A 19,962-nucleotide genomic window follows, 5' to 3' on the forward strand; every position below is an offset into this window, starting at 1 on the left:
CTTCAAACTCTCTCGTTAACTTGCTCCTTAAATGATTCAAACTTACCAGGCATTTTGTAAGTCTTTTCTTGGAAACAACATTTTTGGAAGGTTCTGTCTTGCTCCATTCTGATTGGTAATGGTAATACTATTCCCAGAGTCCAGCTGCCATCCCGAGATCTTCCTTACCATCATCCTAGGGATTCCTTTTGCTTTTCTCTTACGTTGGAACCCTTGTTTTTTAGGGTTTTTTGTCCTCTTTCTTGGCTTACTTTCTCAGCTTGGTGGAGAATCTCCTCTAGCTTCCTAAGAAAGAATCTGTGGGAAGTAAATTTTTAAGGTGTCTTTATTATAATGTCTAAAGATGTCTCTGTTTTTCACTTGCTGATATGCTTAAGTTCCTTATGAATTCTGGATATTAGACCTTTGTTGGATGCATAGTTTAACAAGGCCAACAAAAGCAATGGGAGACAGGACTCTCTATTCAATAAATGGTGCTGGGATAACTGGCTAGCCATAATCAGAGGAATGAAACTAGACCCTTACCTTTTACCACATATAAAAGTTAAAGATAGATTAAAAATTTAAATATATGACCTCAAGCTATTGAAATCCTAGAAGAAAACCTAGGAAATACCCTTCTTGACATCAGTCTTGGCAAATAATTTTTGGCCAAGTCCTCAAAAGCAATTGCTACAAAAACGAACTTTGACAAGTGGAACCTAATTAAATGAAAGCTTCTGCACAGCAAAAGAAACTGTCAACAGAGTAAACTGCCTACAGAATGGTAGCTTCTTTGAATTTGGAAACTTATCCTTCAGTTCTGGCGTTTCCTTGAATTGTTTGATTTCTTCCTATTTTCTCTTTCTGGAATACTTGTGTTTCTGGATCAAAAATTTTTTTCCTCTCCTTCCTTCTTTTTGTCCATTTGCCCTACTTTTTGAAAGATTTCTTTAGCTTTATTTTTCTGTCTTTCTATTGAGTTTTAAATTTCTGCTACCATATTTTTAAGTATTCATTCTTGTGATCAGTTCCTTTTAAATATTAGTCTGTTCTTGTTTCATGGATGCAGCATCTTTTATCTTTTTATGGGCATTAGTAATAGGGTTTTTTTTTTTTTTTTGAAGTTTTCATATTCCTGTGTAATAGATATTTTTCTATTTGTTGGTTTTGGTTTCTGTTTGGATTTTAGACATAGATATATCTTAGCTATCTGATCCTTTGCTATCTGCTGATATTTAAGAATACATCACCAACAAGTTGATTGGGAATTGTGAACTTTTAAATTGTAGTTTTCCTTGGCTTATCTGTTTTTATTATGAACTCTTTTTTTTTTAAAGACAGTCTTAGTGTGTCGCCCAGGCTGGAGTGCTGTGGTGCCATCTTGGCTTGCTGCAAAAGTCTTTATATCTTTTGTCTTGAACTGGTTGGGTGTCCAGAGTAAAAATTTTCTTTTCTCTTTTTTCTTTTTCTTGTCTTTTTTTCGCCCCCTCCCAAGACAGAGTCTTGCTCTGTTGCCCAGGCTGGAGTACAGTGGCGCGATCTTGGCTCACTGCAACCTCTGCCCTTTTGGGTTCAAGCAGTTCTCCTGCCTCAACCTCCCAAGTAGCTGGGATTACAGGCGCGTACCACCACACCCGGCTCATTTTTGTGTTTTTAGTAGAGATAGGGTTTCACCATGTTGGCCAGGCTGGTCTTGAACTCCTGACCTCGTGATCCACCTTCCTCGGCCTCCCAAAGTGCTGGGATTACAGGTGTGAGCCATTGCGCCCAACTTCCCCCCTTTTTTTTGAGACAGGATCTCACTCTGTCACATAGGCTGGAGCGCTGGAGTGCAGTGGTGTGACTGCAGCTCACTGCAGCCTCAACCTCCTAGGCTCAAGTGATCCTCCCACCTTAGCCTCCTGAGGAGCTGGGACTACAGGTGTGCACCACCATGCTTGGCTAGTAGAAATTTTAGTCTTCTATTTGTAGGATATGATGACTCTGGCCAGTTCTGAGATGATATCTGGGCAGAGATCTCAACATTTAGAAAATAGACTTTCTCTTAATTTCTCTGTTTTCAAGTGACCCTTCTCTCAACTGTGTAGGGTATAGAATAGCCTTGTATTCTGCCAGAGTAGGGACACAGGCCCCTGGGTTGCAGAGTGGAGGGAGGAGATTTCAACGGACTTTTAAAGATTCCTCTTGACTTAGCTTCACCTTTATCAGAAGGTACTGGGTGTCAGCACTTCCTGAGTCTTTTTGGAGGACTTAGCTTCACCTTTATCAGAAGGTACTGGGTGCCAGCACTTCCTGAGTCTTTTCAGAGTTGTATGGGGTTATTGGGCTGCTTGAATTTCCCCACTGCAGGCTCAGAATTTATTTCTAGGAGTCTGCCTATTACTTGCCTTTCTGCTTTGTAGACTTAGTGATTTTGTTGCTGCTGTCTCTTTCTCCATTTTCCTTTGCTGTGTGGATTATGCCTAGAGAGAAAAATTCTCATTACTATTGTTTACCTGAGTTTTGGGAGAGTTTGGAAATTGTCTTTGTCTGTTCTCTATTTTCTGTAACATAATACCCAAGACTGGGTAATTTATAAAGAAAAGGGGTTTACTTGGCTCATGATTCTGATGGCTGGAAATTCCAGGATTGGGCAGCTGCACCTGATGAGGGCCTTGGGCTGCTTCCACTCATGGTGGAAAGGGGAAGGGAAGTGGGCGTGTGCAAAGAGATCATATTAAAAAAGAGGATTGAAGATAGCGAAACCCAGAAAGCCAGACTGTTTTCAACAACCCGCACTTTTGAGAACTAATCCATTCCCAGAGAACTCACCCCAGTGGGAAGGCATTAGAAGGCATTCATCTGTTTATGAGGGATCAACCCCCATGACCCAGACACCTTCCATCAATCCCTACTTCCCAACACTGCCACAGTGGGGATCAAATTTTCGAGTCTGGGTCAGGATAAATAAACCATCTCCAAACCATAGCAGAGCTGTATCTGTTCTGTCTGCATCTTTAACACCTGAACCCTATTTCTTTCTTTTTTTTTTTTTTTTTTTTTTGAGACGGAGTCTGGCTCTGTCGCCCAGGCTGGAGTGCAGTGGCCGGATCTCAGCCCACTGCAAGCTCCGCCTCCCGGGTTCACGCCATTCTCCTGCCTCAGCCTCCCGAGTAGCTGGGACTACAGGCGCCCGCCACCTCGCCCGGCTAGTTTTTTGTATTTTTTTAGTAGAGACGGGGTTTCACCGTGTTCGTCAGGATGGTCTCGATCTCCTGACCTCGTGATCCACCCGTCTTGGCCTCCCAAAGTGCTGGGATTACAGGCTTGAGCCACCGCACCCGGCCCCCAGAACCCTATTTCTTTCAGCAACACTATTGTCTGTACTTGCCTATGCTTGAAACTTGGGAGTGATCTGTCTTTTTGTTTGTTTGTTTTTAGAGATGGGGTTTCACCATGTTGCCCAGGCTGGTCTTGAATTCCTGGGCTCAAGTGGTCTGCTTGCCTCAGCCTCCCAAGGTGCTAGGATTACAGGAATGAGCCACTGTACCCTGTCGGGAGTAATCAGTCTTTCACTTAAAATGTATTTATTGAATACTTAGTGTGTGCCAGATACTGTACTAGGCATTTGGATTTTAAACACTAAAAAAGAAAAAAGTATACTTCCTGGCTGCTCTGAACTGTTTAGAATCAAGTTGGGGAGAACGTAAGTGAATAGATGAACCATGAAAATGATAAAAGTATGAAGACGGTGCTCTGAGAGCAGATAAGGACTCTGTTGAGGAAGGGTTCACATACCTGATGCTACAACCAGATTGAACTTGTTCTTCTTTTTCATTGTCTTTGTTTTCTCATTTTGTACTTTAGCTTATGCTGATCACTTGGAATAGGCTCTAGGCCCTGGAGTGTTCCCCTGTCTTTTTGATGTTGACATTCTCTGTCTTAAGTTGGTATAAGATAGGCTAATCTCAGGGAGTACAGTGAGGTGGCTACCTCCTGTACAAAGTGTTCCCTCAAGCCCTCAGCTTGCATACAGCCTTCCCACTGTGCTATACCTTTTCCTTTCAAATGACACGTGACATATTTTGTGTTTAAGTTATTTATGTGCTTGTCTTACTTCCCTTACTGGCCTGTCAATTCCTTGAGGGTAGTATCTGTATCTGATTCATTTATATAGTCTCTAAAAGTGACTAGCATAGCGTTTAATACATGTGTTAAAGATGATAAAACCTCGCTGTGTCACTTGAAGTCAAACTAAGATGTCTTTAAACTCGGACACTTTTTAAAAAGTTGTCATTTGACAGGGACAGGATTTTTATTTCCATATTCATGTATGAGTATCAAAATGTGATTGTGGCGCACAGAGCACTCGCAGCAGGGGACAGACACTGCTGCACTCTTGGTGAGAACTGCCCATGTTTGTGGTGGCTTTCCCACAGTGCTGTTAAGTCAGTATCATTGGTTGGTTCACACTGATACAATGATAGGTAGTAAGCAGAGGTCCTGCAAAATGATGTTAGATAACAGCATTTCAAGGTCAAAGTCTCCTGAAAGCTTTTACCTTTTGAGAGGATGAAAACTGTAAAATTATGTCCTGCCCCAAATGGCTGTATAACTTTTTAAGCGTTTTATAAGGTAGCATGTTGATAAGCATGTGCTTTTCAGGCTCTGAGATGAACTATTCTAAAATGTGACTTCTATTTAAAAATTGCCATTTAAAGCACGCAAAGGCATGGGGTTCACAGGGACCCTGGATACAGTGCAGCGACTTGCTCAGAATGAAATGCTGGTATTAGTTTATGTGATCCCTCAATATGTAGGAGTTCATCACTGCTTGATAGAAGCCAAAGTCAGGTCCAGAAACACATGCAGTTTAGACATGTATAATCAAGTTGGATTGTGCTACTTTTATTTTTCTTTTTAAAATTCAGGCAGTAGTTGCTTTTTCTTTTCTTTTTGTTTTTAAAAAAATTTTTAAATGGAAAACAAAACAAAACAGATGAGGTCTCACTGTGTTGCCCAGGCTGGTCTTGAAATCCTGGGCTCAAGTGATCCTCCCACCTTGGCTTCCCAAAGTGCTGGGATTACAGGTGTGAACCACTGTACCCAGCCTGATTTTCGTATTAATAGGGAAACTGATTTCTCGTATATTCAGGATGATGTAACTGAAGGTTCAGGCATTTATGTTTATTATTATTATTATTTTCTCTTTAGTATCAGGGAAGGCTGTTTTAGCACCTGCTGTCTCTTCTGCATTACCCAGATTACCCGCAGTTGTTGCAAGTAGAAAAGTTTTAGTTTTGGCCATGTTTCTTAGTATATATAATACTTCTTTTTACTCAAGAGATTTGAAAATGTACCTGGCCAGACAAATTAGGTTTTACCTGGGAGTTGTGCTTTGGAAGCTGACTTAAAGTCTGAGAAGCAACTTTCTCCCCGCACCCCCATCCTTCTCCATGGCCAACCTTTGGTTTGGGCATGGGCAGTCATTATCACTCTGTGAGGCCGAGATGCTGCTCATGGCCCAGAAGAGTGAAGGTGGATCTTCTTGAAGGCCTTTGTCTTTTGTTCTATTCAAGTGGTCCTACTACTGAGCAAAGTTTATGGTATTTTGTATCTCATTCCTCAGGATCCAGTTAGTTTTATAGCCCTATCTAGCCCTGCCAAGCACACAAAGAGTCTTGCTTGTCCCTGTTTTCAGAGACTTCCTTATGTCTCTGAATGCTCTGCTAGGTCACGACCTAACTCGGACTGGGTCCTGTGTAGTCTTCTTGCTGTTAGTGGTAGGTTTGGGAAGCACACTTCATTCCTGGCACAGCAGAGGGCAGCAGTGGCAAGTCGTGAGTCTCTTCATCTTACCACCTTTCTTCCACTTGTGTCCTTACTGTCAACATGTAATTTTTAGCCCCCACACCATGCAAGATTCTTTTTATTTAATTTTATGTTCTGCATTTTGGGCAGTGCTTCTAATTTTTTCTTTTTAAGAACATGATAATGAAACTGGAGATCTTAATTTAAAAACCTTACAAAAAGTCATGCATAGGTAAAAATAATTCATCAAGTGAAGTGAATAAGTTTATGCAGCATTTAATTCAGAAAGAATTCTAGAGGTGTGATTTTAGAGTAAAACAAATTTTTTCTTTTTTTATTACTTTAATTCGAAGATTTGGGATGTGACATCAGCAAACGAGAGGAAAAGCTTTAATGTGAAACAGTTCTTCCTAAATTCAGAGGACCCTCAAGAGGATATGGAAGTGATAGTGAAGTGTTGTTCGTGGTTTGCTGATGGTGCAAGGATAATGGTGGCAGCAAAAAATAAAATCTTTGTAAGTACTTTAAAAAGCCAACTTCAGTCTGATTTAAAGAAAGTTAAAATTTCTATTCATTTTTGCATTTTACAATGTTTATTGATAAAAATAAAGTCAGTTGTGTGATTTTGGGCAGTCTTCCTAACCTGTCATGGTTCTTTGGAACTGTGCTCCATGAGATAAGGATGGCCTTGTGAGGAAAGGTCTCCATGGTTACACCATTTGGGAAATATGTTTTGTATTGCTTTCCCTTATTAAGCACACGGTGTGAATTAACATATTCAGGGCCCCAGGAAGTCCTATTATACAATTTATGCCATCGAATCCAGTGTTCCTCAAATGTATTTAAAATGTATTTAAAACATAGAATGCTTTCTGAATTACTCCTTTTTTTCCTTCAATTTCAATTACATTGGTTTAGGTGATTTTTCAAAGTGCTTTCTTACACCTACAATTTTATGATTTGATGACTCTTGATAGAAATGCTCATCAATGACTGAACAAGGTTGTGAAATTTTTATAAAGTAACTGAAGAAAATATGAAAAAAGTAAATAAGAAAATGCTTTGCTTTTCTTCCCCATGTCAAACAGTAGCTTATATTTGTGGTATTCAGAGTGCTCTCACATATAATTTCTTTTGATGTAAGTATTCAAGAAGCAGCAGGTTACAGTAGCCCTATGATAATAATGAGGCAGCTGAGGTTTAGAGCAGCCAAATAATTTGTCCAAAGTTACATTGTGATTAGGAGAGCCAGATCTTCTGATTTATGGCTCAGTTACATTCTGATCTAATAGTGATTTCAAAAGACTTGAATGAGGGATATTACTGTTTTAAAGAGCATAATTGAAATATAGAATATGGTTATATAAGGGATCATGTATATGATTGTTATTGATCTAGTGCTGTAATCCTTGGTGTTGATTGCTCATAAGTTTGTACCCCTTTAGCAGGAAACTAAGAGGAAAAATATCTCCCTTTAAGTTAAAATCTATAAGAACAAAAAAGGAACCATTGCATTTGCAGAACTTGAAGAGTAAAACTTTTTTTATTGTGATAAAATGCATATAATGGAAAATTTGCCATTTTAACCATCTGAAAATGTACATTTCAGTGGCATTACATTCACAATGCTGTGTAACCATTACTGCTTCATATTTCCAAAACTTTTTCATCACCCTAAACAGAAACTTTGTAACCATGAAGTAATAACTCCTCTTTCCCCTCTCTTGCTAGACCTTTGTAACCTCTAATGTAATCTGTGAATTTGCCTAGGTATTTCATATAAGTGGAATCATATAATATCAGTCCTTTTGTGTCTGACTCATTTCATTGAGCATGTTTCAAGGTTCATTCATGTTGTAGCATGTATCAGAACAGTATTTCCTCTTATGGCTGAATAATACTCCATTGTATGTATATATCACATTTTGTTCATCCATTCATCTGTTGATGGACACTTGGTTTGTTTCCACCTTTTGGCTACTCTGAATAATGCTGCAACATTGGTGTACAAATATCTATTTGAGCCTTGTGTGTATACCTAGGAGTGGAATTACTGGGTCATATGGTAATTCTTTATTTAGTTTTCTGAGAAACCACTAGATTTTTCCACAGCAGCTGCACCATTTTACATTCCACTAGCAATGTTCGAGGGTTTCAATTTCTCCACATCCTTGATAAAACTTGATATTGTTCATTTTTAAAATTATAGCCATCCTAGTAGGTGTGAAGTGGTTTCTCCTTGTGGTTTGATTTGTGTTTTCCCAATTACCAGTGATGTTGAACAAAAGATAACTTTTTAAAAGATTTTAAGAGACCTGTTCTAGTGAGAGGAAAATAATTTTATATTACATGAAATGCCTTGTTTTAAAAATCTGTACAGCAGTTCCCTGTTTTACCATGCTAAAAGAAAGCCACCCAAAGGTGTTCCTTAACTGTGTGTAGATCCCGATTTCTTACCCTTGGTCTCTCCTTCCTCCTCCTGTTATTTCTTTCCAATTCCTGTGTGAGTCTACTCCTGTTGTTAGGTCTTTTTTCTTTTACTATTCCATAATTGGGACAACTGCCTATTCCACATTTGCCAAGTTTCCTCGATCACTGTCAGTCACTAATTTTTAAAAAAATGACCTGTCCTGGGAAGCATTTTAAATCTAATTTCCTGCCCTGTGTTTTTGGCCTCCAGCGCTATGCTGCCTACCATATGTGCATGCTTGCAGGGACTGTGCATTCACTAAACATTTTAATAGCTCCCACTGGAAGCTTTTTTGTTTCTTTCTAAGGTCTATGTCTTAATCTTAAATCACTATACTGTATCAATACATGTAGTAAATACAAATCATCTTATTTGGCAAAAACTTTGGAAGAGTATATTCAGCATTTGTAAGTCTTAAACACTGAAGAAACTGTGGCTGGGCGCAGTGACTCACACCTGTAATCCCAGCACTTTGGGAGGCCAAGGTGGGCAGATCACCTGAGGTCGGGAGTTCGAGACCAGCCTAACCAACATGGGGACACCCCGTCTCTCCTAAAAATAAAAAAATTAGCTGGGCGTGGTGGTGCATGCCTGTAATCCCAGCTACTTGGGAAGCTGAGGCAGGAGAATTGCTTGAACTCAGGAGGTGGAGGTTGTGGTGAGCCGAGATCGTGCCAAGCCGAGATCGCGCCCTTGGACTCCAGCCTGGGCAACAAGAGCGGAAGTCTGTCTCAAAAAAAAAAAAAAAGAAAAAAAATTGAAGAAACTTGGATTACTCAAAAGTAGCTTTTTGGGGTTCAAAAACAGGAAAATGATTAATTATAATGAGTAATGTGGTAGTTCTAGAGAGAAATAGAAATGATTGAGCTAAATTTATTTTAGCAAACCTCTGCCCTATATCATTTTGATTATTTTCATTTATGAGTATTCATTTTCTCTTTTGAATAAACAAGCATTAGGGAGAACTAGTCTGTATGTTAATTGGGCCAGTCTCTTCTTTATTCACTAAACTTTTATTTCTCTTTAGGCTAGCTTGAGAGCTCATCTGTGATGAATTTTCCTTTATAGAAAATATGTTTTTAGGCATGGGCAAGGACTTCATGTCTAAAACACCAAAAGCAATGGCAACAAAAGCCAAAATTGACAAATGGGATCTAATTAAACTAAATAGCTTCTGCACAGCAAAAGAAACTACCATCAGAGTGAACAGACAACCTACAGAATGGGAGAAAATTTTTGCAATCTATTCATCTGACAAAGGGCTAATATCCAGAACCTACAAGGAACTCAAACAAATTTACAAGATAAAAACAAACAACCCCATCAAAAAGTGGGCAAAGGATATGAACAGACATTTCTCAAAAGAAGACATTCATACAGCCAACAGACACATGAAAAAATGCTCATCATCACTGGCCATCAGAGAGATGCAAATCAAAACCACAATGAGATACCATCTCACACCAGTTAGAATGGCAGTCATTAAAAAGTCAGGAAACAGCAGGTGCTGGAGAGGATGTGGAGAAATTGGAACACTTTTACACTGTTGGTGGGATTGTAAACTAGTTCAACCATTGTGGAAAACAGTATGGCGATTCCTCAAGGATCTAGAACTAGAAATACCATATGACCCAGCCATCCTATTGCTGGGTATATACCCAAAGGATTATAAGTCATGCTGCTATAAAGACACATACACACGTATGTTTATTGCAGCACTATTCACAATAGCAAAGACTTGGAATCAACCCAAATGTCCATCAGTGACAGACTGGATTAAGAAAATGTGGCACATATACACCATGGAATACTATGCAGCCATAAAAAGGGATGAGTTCATGTCTTTTGTAGGGACATGGATGCAGCTGGAAACCATCATTCTCAGCAAACTATTGCAAGAACAGAAAACCAAACACCGCATGTTCTCACTCATAGGTGGGAATTGAACAATGAGATCACTTGGACACAGGAAGGGGAACATCACACACCGGGGCCTATTATGGGGAGGGGGCGGGGGAAGGATGGCATTGGGAGTTATACCTGATGTAAATGACGAGTTGATGGGTGCTGATGAGTTGATGGGTGCAGCACACCAACATGGCACATGTATACATATGTAACAAACCTGCATGTTATGCACATGTACCCTAGAACTTAAGGTATAATAAAAAAAAATATGTTTTAAGATGAGCAATATTTTAAAAGTATATGTATATTGATCCATATTTTGTTTATGACTGTCAATAATTATGCCAGTTATCAGTAATTGTCATATTTTTTCAGGACTTATATTTGAAATGGCAGGATATTAGAATAGCTTATCTCTTAAAATATTTTACCTTCATAAGTGTCTCTATTTATGTTGACAGCTTTTTGACATTCATACCAGTGGCCTATTAGGAGAAATCCACACGGGCCATCACAGCACCATCCAGTACTGTGACTTCTCCCCGCAAAACCATTTGGCAGTGGTTGCTTTGTCCCAGTACTGTGTAGAGGTGAGTAGTTGAATTTATTCTGTGAAGCCTGGGTTTCCAGAGATCAAAGGATGACAGAGAATGGACAGCTTAAACCATTAACTGCTGAGGAGCCTTGCTTGAGAAATTGTAGAGTATTTTCTTTATAGCCTAATGACCTCTAACTTTGGGATATTAAACCACATAGCCAGCTTTATTATTTTAACAGTGATTACAGACTTGATTTGACAGTATGACAGGGAATTCAGCAAGCATTTGCTGAATGCCTAACATGTGCCAGGAACTGGGAAAACAATGGAATGACTTCTGGTCATGAAACATGACATCTCTTATCCAGTATAGATATGTGGCATTTCTTAAACAGTATAGGCACAGACTCTTTTCTTCTTAAAAGAGGTGGTGAGAGATGAGTCCAGTTCAGATTTCTTAGATCATTGGGTAGGATAAGATAGGATGTTCATTGCCAGGGACTAATGAATAAAATAACTCATATAAATTACTTTTTTATAATTTTGTACTTACCTGTTAAGTTTTCTGTTCAGAATGTATACCTAGCTGGCCCTGGAAGAATTCCACCCAGTGAATTGCTGTATTAGTTTTTTCATAAAGTAGTGAATTATTTTTTTCCTTCAAAGATGGATTAGTGCTTTTTTTGTTTGTTTTTTTTTTAATAGAGATGGGGTTCTCACTGTGTTGCCCAGGCTGGTCTTGAACTCTTGGCCTCAAGCAATACTTCCGCCTTGGCCTCCCAAAATGCTGGGATTGCAGGTGTCTCACCATGCCTGGCCAAAGATAGATTAGTTTTTCCAAGCTTTCTTACTCTTCATTCCTCAGGTTGGTTTTTACCACCAGGTAGTTTGAAACCCCTTGAGATCACAGTTCCAAGAAGATGGGTATGGGCCTTTTGGAAAATAGGGAAGTTCACTTGGTTCACAGGTTCCTCATCAAGGGAGCCATGACTACTGCAAGCACTTCTTCAATGTTCTCTGCTTATTTAGCAAATTTTAGTGAGTTTGCCAGCCTTGCCCATTACTGTGAAGGTGTTGGGGGAGAGTTGCTAAGCTGTAGCCCTTCAACATGGAGGCACAGGTGGGAGTGAGGGCATGAGCTCCATAGGCTTCTCCTAATTCTTGGTGCAGCAGTGCATGTGACACTGAAGAACTTCTCTGCTGAGACTCTTCCCATTGCACACAGAGGCAGGGAGTGTGAAAAAGCTCTAGTCCTGTCCGAAGCAGCGGGAAGAAGTGGGGTGCTGTGGGCAGTGTTTTCTTGGGCAGAGGCTTTGAATTGGAAGTATTTTGTGTTATTTTGTTTTTGAGACAGAGTCTCTCTCTGTCACCCAGGCAGGAGTGTAGTGTCGTAATCTTGACTCACTGCAACCTCCACCTCCCGGGTTCAAGCTATTCTCTTGCCTCAGCCTTCCAAGTAGCTGGGATTACAGGTGCCCACCAGCACGCCTGGCTAATTTTTTTTTTTGTATTGTTTTTGTATTTTTAGTGGAGATGGGGTTTCATGTTGGCCAGGGTGGTCTCAAACTCCTGACCTCAAGTGACCCACTTGCCTCAGCCTCCCAAAGTGCTGGGGTTTATTGGGTTTTAGATCTCCTAGGAGATCTTGAACCTTATGTGTAGATCCTCAAGGTAAATGTGGAGCGTTTGTTAGGATTTTTAGAAACAGTACTAAGTAGCAACCCCTCTTTCAGCCTTTCTTGTCACTTCTAAAGTCCTTACCCTCTGCCATCCTTAGCAATCTCCAGGAAACAATGAAACAGTATTCTCCCTCTTGAAATATAGGGACTCAGTTCTGGAGGCTCTGAGTGACAAAGAAATGATGGGAGAGAGATGGGGAGAAGAAAGTGGGAAGAGAGGGGAGGATTCTCAAGGGAGATTTTCAGTTTCTTAAGAGAGATCTTCAGTTGTGGAACCACTTTTATTTTTGGCCTTTAGCTCTTTATGTCCCAGCTTGGACTCTAGAGAAAAGGCAGAGAAAATTTCATACAATTAGTTCATAACCATAGAACTCACTGAACGAAAACCAGTCACTGGGCCTATGATGAGGTACTTGTTTTGTCCATGCTAGTTCTGAAATGATAAAGTGGTTTTGTAATTTAAAGTGTAATGAGAGGAACTCAGTCACATATGGTACTTCATTAGACTTGAATATATTAGAGTAATTTACAGCAGAACCCAGGACAAAATACCAGGCTGCTGGTAGACATGGTAATAAGCATGAATAACAAGAGAAATGTGGACATGTTACAATTACTGTGTTAATTTATTGTAGGTTTTACAGTCAGTTGAAATGAAGGTTAGATGACAGTATTAGTGGAAAAGAATCTGAATATGGAAGCTGCTTATGTTCATCCTATTATTTTTTGGATTGATTTTTTTTAAGTGATAAAGTATTTGCATGATTCCAAAGTCAAAGTTTTATAATGAGTTATATTCAGAGAAGTCTTGCTTTCATCCCTATCCCTTCGCCTCTCTCTCCCTCCTTCCCTGCATATGTAACTATTTTCTGTTATTGGTTTAACTGTCCAATATTTCTTGCATATATAAGCAGATATCTATAGGCATATATATATATATATATATCCATATGTGTATCCTTCTATATGTTCTTGTACATATTTTTCCATCTCAAATAAAAGATAGTACTGTATAGTATATAGACTCTTCTGCACTTTGCTTTTTTTCTGTTAACAGTATATCCTAGAGATTTGTTGTCATCAAGGTGCTTTTCTCATTCTTTTTAACGGCTGCATGATATGCCATTATGTGATTAATGTAGTTTATTCAGTTGGTTCCCTATTGATGGGTATTTAGTTTCCTAGTATTTTGCTATAAGAAATAATGATGCACTAAATAATCTTCTTCATAAGACATTTTGTAGTTTTGATAGTGTGTTTTTGAGCAATTATTCATTGAAGTGATATTGCTGGCTCATTCTTGCTATTTTCAATGTTTTTGCTATCTTCACAATACCTATGTATGTGATTTCCTATATGCTGTGTTTATTCTGTAGTTGTGGAATATAGACTCGTGTTCAAAGGTGGCTGATTGCAGAGGACATTTAAGTTGGGTTCATGGTGTGAAGTTTTCTCCTGATGGATCATCATTTTTGACATCTTCTGATGACCAGACAATCAGGGTGAGAAATATTGAGATTTTCAGTTTGAACATTTCCTGATAGTAGCTAAACCTCTTGCAAACCAAGAAATTGATGGGTAGCACTGAGGTAAGCAAAATAGGAAACTAGTACTATACTCCTATTCACCCTGGAAAAGTACTATTATATGGACTGTAACAGTCTCATTCATTCACTACATGTTCATGAGGATTACCATGGGCCAGGTGCTGTGGGAACTTCAATGATTAAACTGTATTTTGGTTAATTTAAAATACTGCATTTGATTCCTCAGAAAAAATTTTGACCCTTTTCTTTACCTTGAATTCCTGCATCCAATTACTTCCCGATTCTAAGAGAGTCTACCTTTTCATTTTCTATTATTATCTCTACCTTTCTATTTCTGCTACCCAAGTTCAGGACTTTGTTACCTGTTACTTCTCTTGTTGTATGAGTCTCTGCCACAAGTATTCTTTCTTGCTTTTCTGCATGTAGCTTCTAAGATACTTTTTTTTCATGTACAATATAGTCATGTCATTTTTGCTCAAAAATAGATAATGGCTCCCTCGTCTACCAAAGTAAATATATACTTCTGTGTCTGCCATTAAGCTTCTCTACAGCATGGCCTCATTCTGCTCCAGTCTGTCTTCCAGTTTATTCCTACAGGGAACCAATACTGGACTGCTCACATTTTCCCAAGCACTCCGTAGTTGCCTGCTTCTGTGCTTTTCCTTAAGTGGTTTCTTGTATTTGGAATGCCCTACTTACCTGCATCTCTGTTTGTTGAAATCCTAACCATTCTATAAGTCCCCTCAAGCCTTCTCTATTTGGGGAGAATGCCTGTCTCTCTCTCTCTTTTTTTTTTTTTTTTTTTTGAGACGGAGTCTGGCTCTGTCACCCAAGCTGGAGTGCAGTGGCCGGATCTCGGCTCACTGCAAGCTCTGCCTCCCGGGTTTATGCCATTCTCCTGCCTCAGCCTCCCGAGTAGCTGGGACTACAGGCGCCTGCTACCTCGCCTGGCTGGTTTTTTTGTATTTTTTAGTAGAGACAGGGTTTCACCGTGTTAGCCAGGATTGCCTGTCTCTCTTAATGCCATCTAATTCTATGTCATTTTCTAGTGGTGCTCATCAAATTTTGACTTGAATTTAAATACAGATATGATTTACCCCTTATTTCCAACACTCCACTGCTTCTCCGGCTTATTGATACATCTTATATTATAAGCTCTTTGAGTCCAGGAACCATGGCTGGTCCCCAAGGCATCCAAATACAGCGTTTTATATGAATTATAGCTAAAATTAATTCAGTGCTTACTATATTCAAGATGTTATGCAAAGTACTATATATATATATACATACGAATTTACTAATTCTCACAATAGTCCCTTTTGCAGATAAGAAAACAGGCACAGAAGGACTGAGAAAAGTCAGTGGTACTTAACATGCCAGTCTCAGTGAGCTTGAGCCAGAATATAAATCAACACGCTGCTTTCTTCATCAAGAAAGTCTTCTTGAAATGAAATAAGCTGCATCACTAGGCACAGTTACAGTGTGTTTAGTGATGTAGTTGATTTACATTCTGGTGCAAACTTCTTTTTTTTTTTTTGTCATGGAGTCTCACTCTGTCACCCAGGCTGGAGTGCAGTGGCACGATCTTGGCTCACTGCAACCTCTGCCTCCCAGGTTCAAGCAATTCTCCTGTCTCAGCCTCCTGAGTAGCTGGGACTACAGGTGCACACGACCACGCCCGGCCAAGTTTTGTATTTTTAGTAGAAACGGGATTTCACCATGTTAGTCAGACTGGTCTCGAACTCCTGACCTCAGGTGATCCACCCGCCTTGGCCTCCCAAAGTGCTGGGATTACAGGTGTGAGCCACTGTGTCTGGCCCAAACTTCTTATCTTGTGGATTGGTATCAAACAGTTTGAGAACTAGCAGGAGGTCCTTATCTTTGAGTAACACTGGGTTAAGCAACCTGCCTGAAGTTACAACTTTAGGTAGAACTAGAATTCATACTGAGGAATTTTGACTCTGGAGCCCATAACTATTTTTTTTTTTTTTTTTTTGAGACGGAGTCTCGCTCTGCCGCCCAGGCTGGAGTGCAGTGGCCGGATCTCAGCTCACTGCAGGCTCCGCCTCCCGGGTTCACACCATTCTCCTGCCTCAGCCTCCCCAGTAGCTGGGACTACAGGCGCCCATAACCGCGCCCGGCTAATTTTTTTTGTATTTTTAGTAGAGACGGGGTTTCACCGTGTCAGCCAGGATGGTCTCGATCTCCTGACCTCGTGATCCGCCCGCCTCGGCCTCCCAAAGTGCTGGGATTACAGGCTTGAGCCACCGCGCCCGGCCGAGCCCATAACTCTTAATACTAACTGCATCTTACTATAGATTGTGTTAATAAATATTTATTTTTGGATCATAATCTAATATTGAAACCTTTCTAGCATCATAGGTATTTTATGTGAAACATAGTTTGTCTTTTACTTTAAGATGAAGACATGTTATTTCAGAGATGGAATGATAATTTCTTTATCTCTTACTCAGCTCTGGGAGACAAAGAAAGTATGTAAGAACTCTGCTATAATGTTAAAGCAAGAAGTAGATGTTGTGTTTCAAGAAAATGAAGTGATGGTCCTTGCAGTTGACCATATAAGACGTCTGCAAGTGAGTATTTTTTAGAAAACAATTGGAAAATTGTTTTGGTTGAATTTTCTATTCAGTTTTTCTTGTTTTTGGACCTGGGATTAAACATAATTATTTTATATCTAACAGTTGTCCAGTAGACATTGGTTAAATAAATATATGTAGGTCTCGAGCTGAGGCTCAGATATGCTTATATTTAGAATTAAATTAGATAATTCCTCATCTCACTGCTCTTCTGTTGGTATCTATGATCACATTCTTTGATTTGCGTGGAGTCTAAGAATACCATGAGGACAAACTCATGTTGTCTACAAGAGTGATTCAGACATGTGTGCAAGGGGGATGAGCATATAGAAGCATTTTTAAAAGGGAAGGATTCCAGGGTCTTTGAAAGAACAGAAGTCACTTTAGATGAGGAAGGAGTCTGAGTGATTGGAACTGAGGTGAAAGGACCTGGGCTTTACATACTGAAGTACGCCTGTTCATTCATTTACACACACCTTTGTTAAGTAGATATTTATTGAATGCTTATTTTTGCCCCTAAGGAGGAAAGGGTTGTGTAGTAAAATTGAAAGAACTGTGTTGCTTAGGGATCCAAACAGCACTACTCTAGCCTGTTCTCCCTGTACCCCCCAACAAAGAGTGGGACACATGAGAGGAAGGCATTTCTCAACTGGCTGAAGAGAAAAGGAGTCCCAAAGATCCATTGGCAGAGGAATATACCATTCCAGGAGCTCAGAGTGGTGGTAACAGATGCCGTAAGAGCAGATGCCCTAAGGAGCACTGGAGTTCAAGAGCAGGTTGGCACCACTGTGCTGGTGGCTAAATAAGGTGTCATTGCATTGACAGAGATGTCCTGGAAGTGGTGATAGTGTAGATAGTGGCAGCAAGAGAAAGCTGGTGCGTCATGGAAGATCAAACACAAGAGGCTATCTATATATTGGTCAGCCCAAGTAGAACAGCAGAGTATGGACCATTGAAGGTGTCAGCATGTGGAGCTGACAGCATGTGACTGTGACTTGTGGCTAAGAGAGGTGGTAAGAGCAAGCAGCCAGATAAGAAGGGCAGGAGGTGGCATGGCTTTAATGTGAACTGGTGGGACATTCTCCCTTGCCCTGAGGATTCCCTGAGACATAGGATTGAGAAGGACAGAAACCCTTTCATAGTGAGGGCTAATTTTCTTGCTTTTGTTTTTCTTTTGAGATAGTCTCTCTCTGTTGCCTAGGCTGGGGTGCAGTGGCATGATCTTGGCTCACTGCAACCTCCACCTCCTGGGTTCAAGAGATTCTCATGCCTCAGCCTCCCGAGTAGCTGGGACTACAGGCATGTGCTACCACTTTGAGCCTCAGTTTTTAAGGTCCTTTTCATCTTACAGTCTCTGAGCTAGTTACAGGGTCAAAGTAGAATCCAAATTCAGGAGTAGATACTGGGAGTAAATCGCTTGGCATGTGGTAACTTCTTGTTTACTGTGGGTGTCAAAATCAAGCTGTAAGTCACTGCTGAATATGGCTTGCTTTGATTTTACAAGTTTTACTATTGTCCTCAATATGCTGATTAGGAGCTCCTAATACACAGTACTTCTGGGGTGAATTGGGATGTGGAATTCAATGTGAATTTCTCATTAACTGTTTTTTAGAAAGCTGATTCTTCCACTTGGGATATTTCCACTCCAGTTTTTTTGTCAAATTTAGTGTCCTCATGCTTGTATTTCCTTTATTAAATTTGTGCAACCTTTCTTTAATGACTGTTGTAACTGTGAGACTTAAAAAGTCATCTGTCTATAAAGATATCATTCTATGACAGTGGTTGTGGGAGAGTTTAGAGGATAAACTTAATAGTTTCATTTAAGTGAATAGAACATTTTTTAGTTTCTACTTAGAGAGCTCTTGAAACTAATTTTTGAGAGAAGGAAGATGTTCAGTTCTTCGTAGTTCAATTTTCATTTTGAATGTCTAGTAGATAAAAACATGCTAGGTAAAATAATGTTAAGGAAAAGCTACCTGTGATTGATTGACTGTAATCTTTGTACCAGAAACAAAGATGACTGCTTATTTCATGTTGAAAAATAATTCAAGAGTTTTAGTTTATGACACTAAGTTAGAGAGAGGTATCTGACAATTGATTTAAACTTCAGAGATATTTTCCCAGGTCACATGTTTTAAATGAGTGATAAAGCATCATAATTCATGGGATTTAAGCATTGGTACAGATTATGAAATTAGGTAATCTTTGTTTAAGCATTGTAAATTCAGCTACGCAAATTATGCTTATGAGTTCTTCTCCATTGTCCTCACTGCCCCCGCTCCAAGAGAAAGAATCTTAATTTACACTGTTTTGTGAGTGATTTGTAGGATATCAGCCCCGTTTTAATTTGTCTTTTTATGTCTGTCTCAGTCTTGTTTGACCAACAGCTTTGAAATGTAGCAGAAAAGTATATTTTAACAAACGATAGCCCTATTAAAAGTGGGCTTTGTGAAGAAATGGAAAACAGGGTGTGGAGCTGGCTGTGGGATTACAAATCAGACAGATGTGTCTCAGGTGGCGGGCACAGCAGCTGCTTTTTAAACCTTGTAATGCTCGTTTTATTTTATGAAAATGTATTTGAACCACCAAAGTGGAATGAAATGAAAGTGTGAAGTGCTAAATGCAGCTGCTGAGACTAGGATATGGCTTTGTTGTTCCCCTGAGAACTCTTGTTGGTTATTTTCTGTGTTTTATTTATTTATTTTTCAATTGAAGCCTCTGTTCTAAAGAACAAAATCTGCCAGCCTAATAACTGATTTTGCCTCATTTTTCATTAGCTCATTAATGGAAAAACAGGTCAGATTGATTATCTGACTGAAGCTCAAGTTAGCTGCTGTTGCTTAAGTCCGCATCTTCAGTACATTGCATTTGGAGACGAAAATGGAACCATTGAGGTATTCAGTGCTAGTCTTCAGAATCTTTCTGTACAGAATTAGTTAATTAAAACTAATTATATGTCTGGCATTGTGCACTTTTATTTTTATTTATTTTTATTTTTGAAATGGGGTCTTGCTGTGTCACCCATGCTGAGTGCAGTGACATGATCACAGCTGACTGCAGCTTGACCAGAAGTGATTCTCCCACTTAAGCCTCCTGAGTAGCTGGGACTACAGGTGTGTATCACCATGCCTGAATAATTTTTTTACTTTTTGTAGAGATGGGGTCCCCTATATTATCCAGGCTGGTCTCAAACTCCTGGGTTTAAGCGATTGTCCTGCCTCAGCCTCCCAAAGTGTTGGGATTATGGGCATGGGAGCCACTGTGCCTGGCTATTGTATACTTTTTTTTTTGAGATAGGATCTCACCTTGTTGCCCAGCCTGGAGTGCAGTGGCCCATTGACTCACTGCAACCTTCGCCTCCTGGGCTCAAGGAATCCTCCCACCACGGCCTCCTGAGTAACTGGGACTTCAGATATGCACCACTACACACAGCTACTTTTTCTGTTTTTGT

General features: G+C 39.7%; 1 protein-coding gene across 1 annotated transcript in view; it reads left to right on the top strand.

Moving 5' to 3' along the window:
- Positions 1-19,962, top strand: part of APAF1 (apoptotic peptidase activating factor 1) — an 89,850-nt gene that overhangs the window by 44,620 nt on the left and 25,268 nt on the right. The window contains exons 17-21 of the mRNA XM_015152496.3: positions 6,126-6,287; positions 10,612-10,740; positions 13,744-13,869; positions 16,389-16,508; positions 19,289-19,405. Of these exons, the coding sequence (XP_015007982.3) occupies positions 6,126-6,287; positions 10,612-10,740; positions 13,744-13,869; positions 16,389-16,508; positions 19,289-19,405 (654 nt within the window). The remainder of the gene's footprint in view (positions 1-6,125; positions 6,288-10,611; positions 10,741-13,743; positions 13,870-16,388; positions 16,509-19,288; positions 19,406-19,962) is intronic.

The sequence above is a fragment of the Macaca mulatta genome, chromosome 11 (genome assembly GCF_049350105.2).
Source record: "Macaca mulatta isolate MMU2019108-1 chromosome 11, T2T-MMU8v2.0, whole genome shotgun sequence".
NCBI lineage: Eukaryota > Metazoa > Chordata > Mammalia > Primates > Cercopithecidae > Macaca > Macaca mulatta.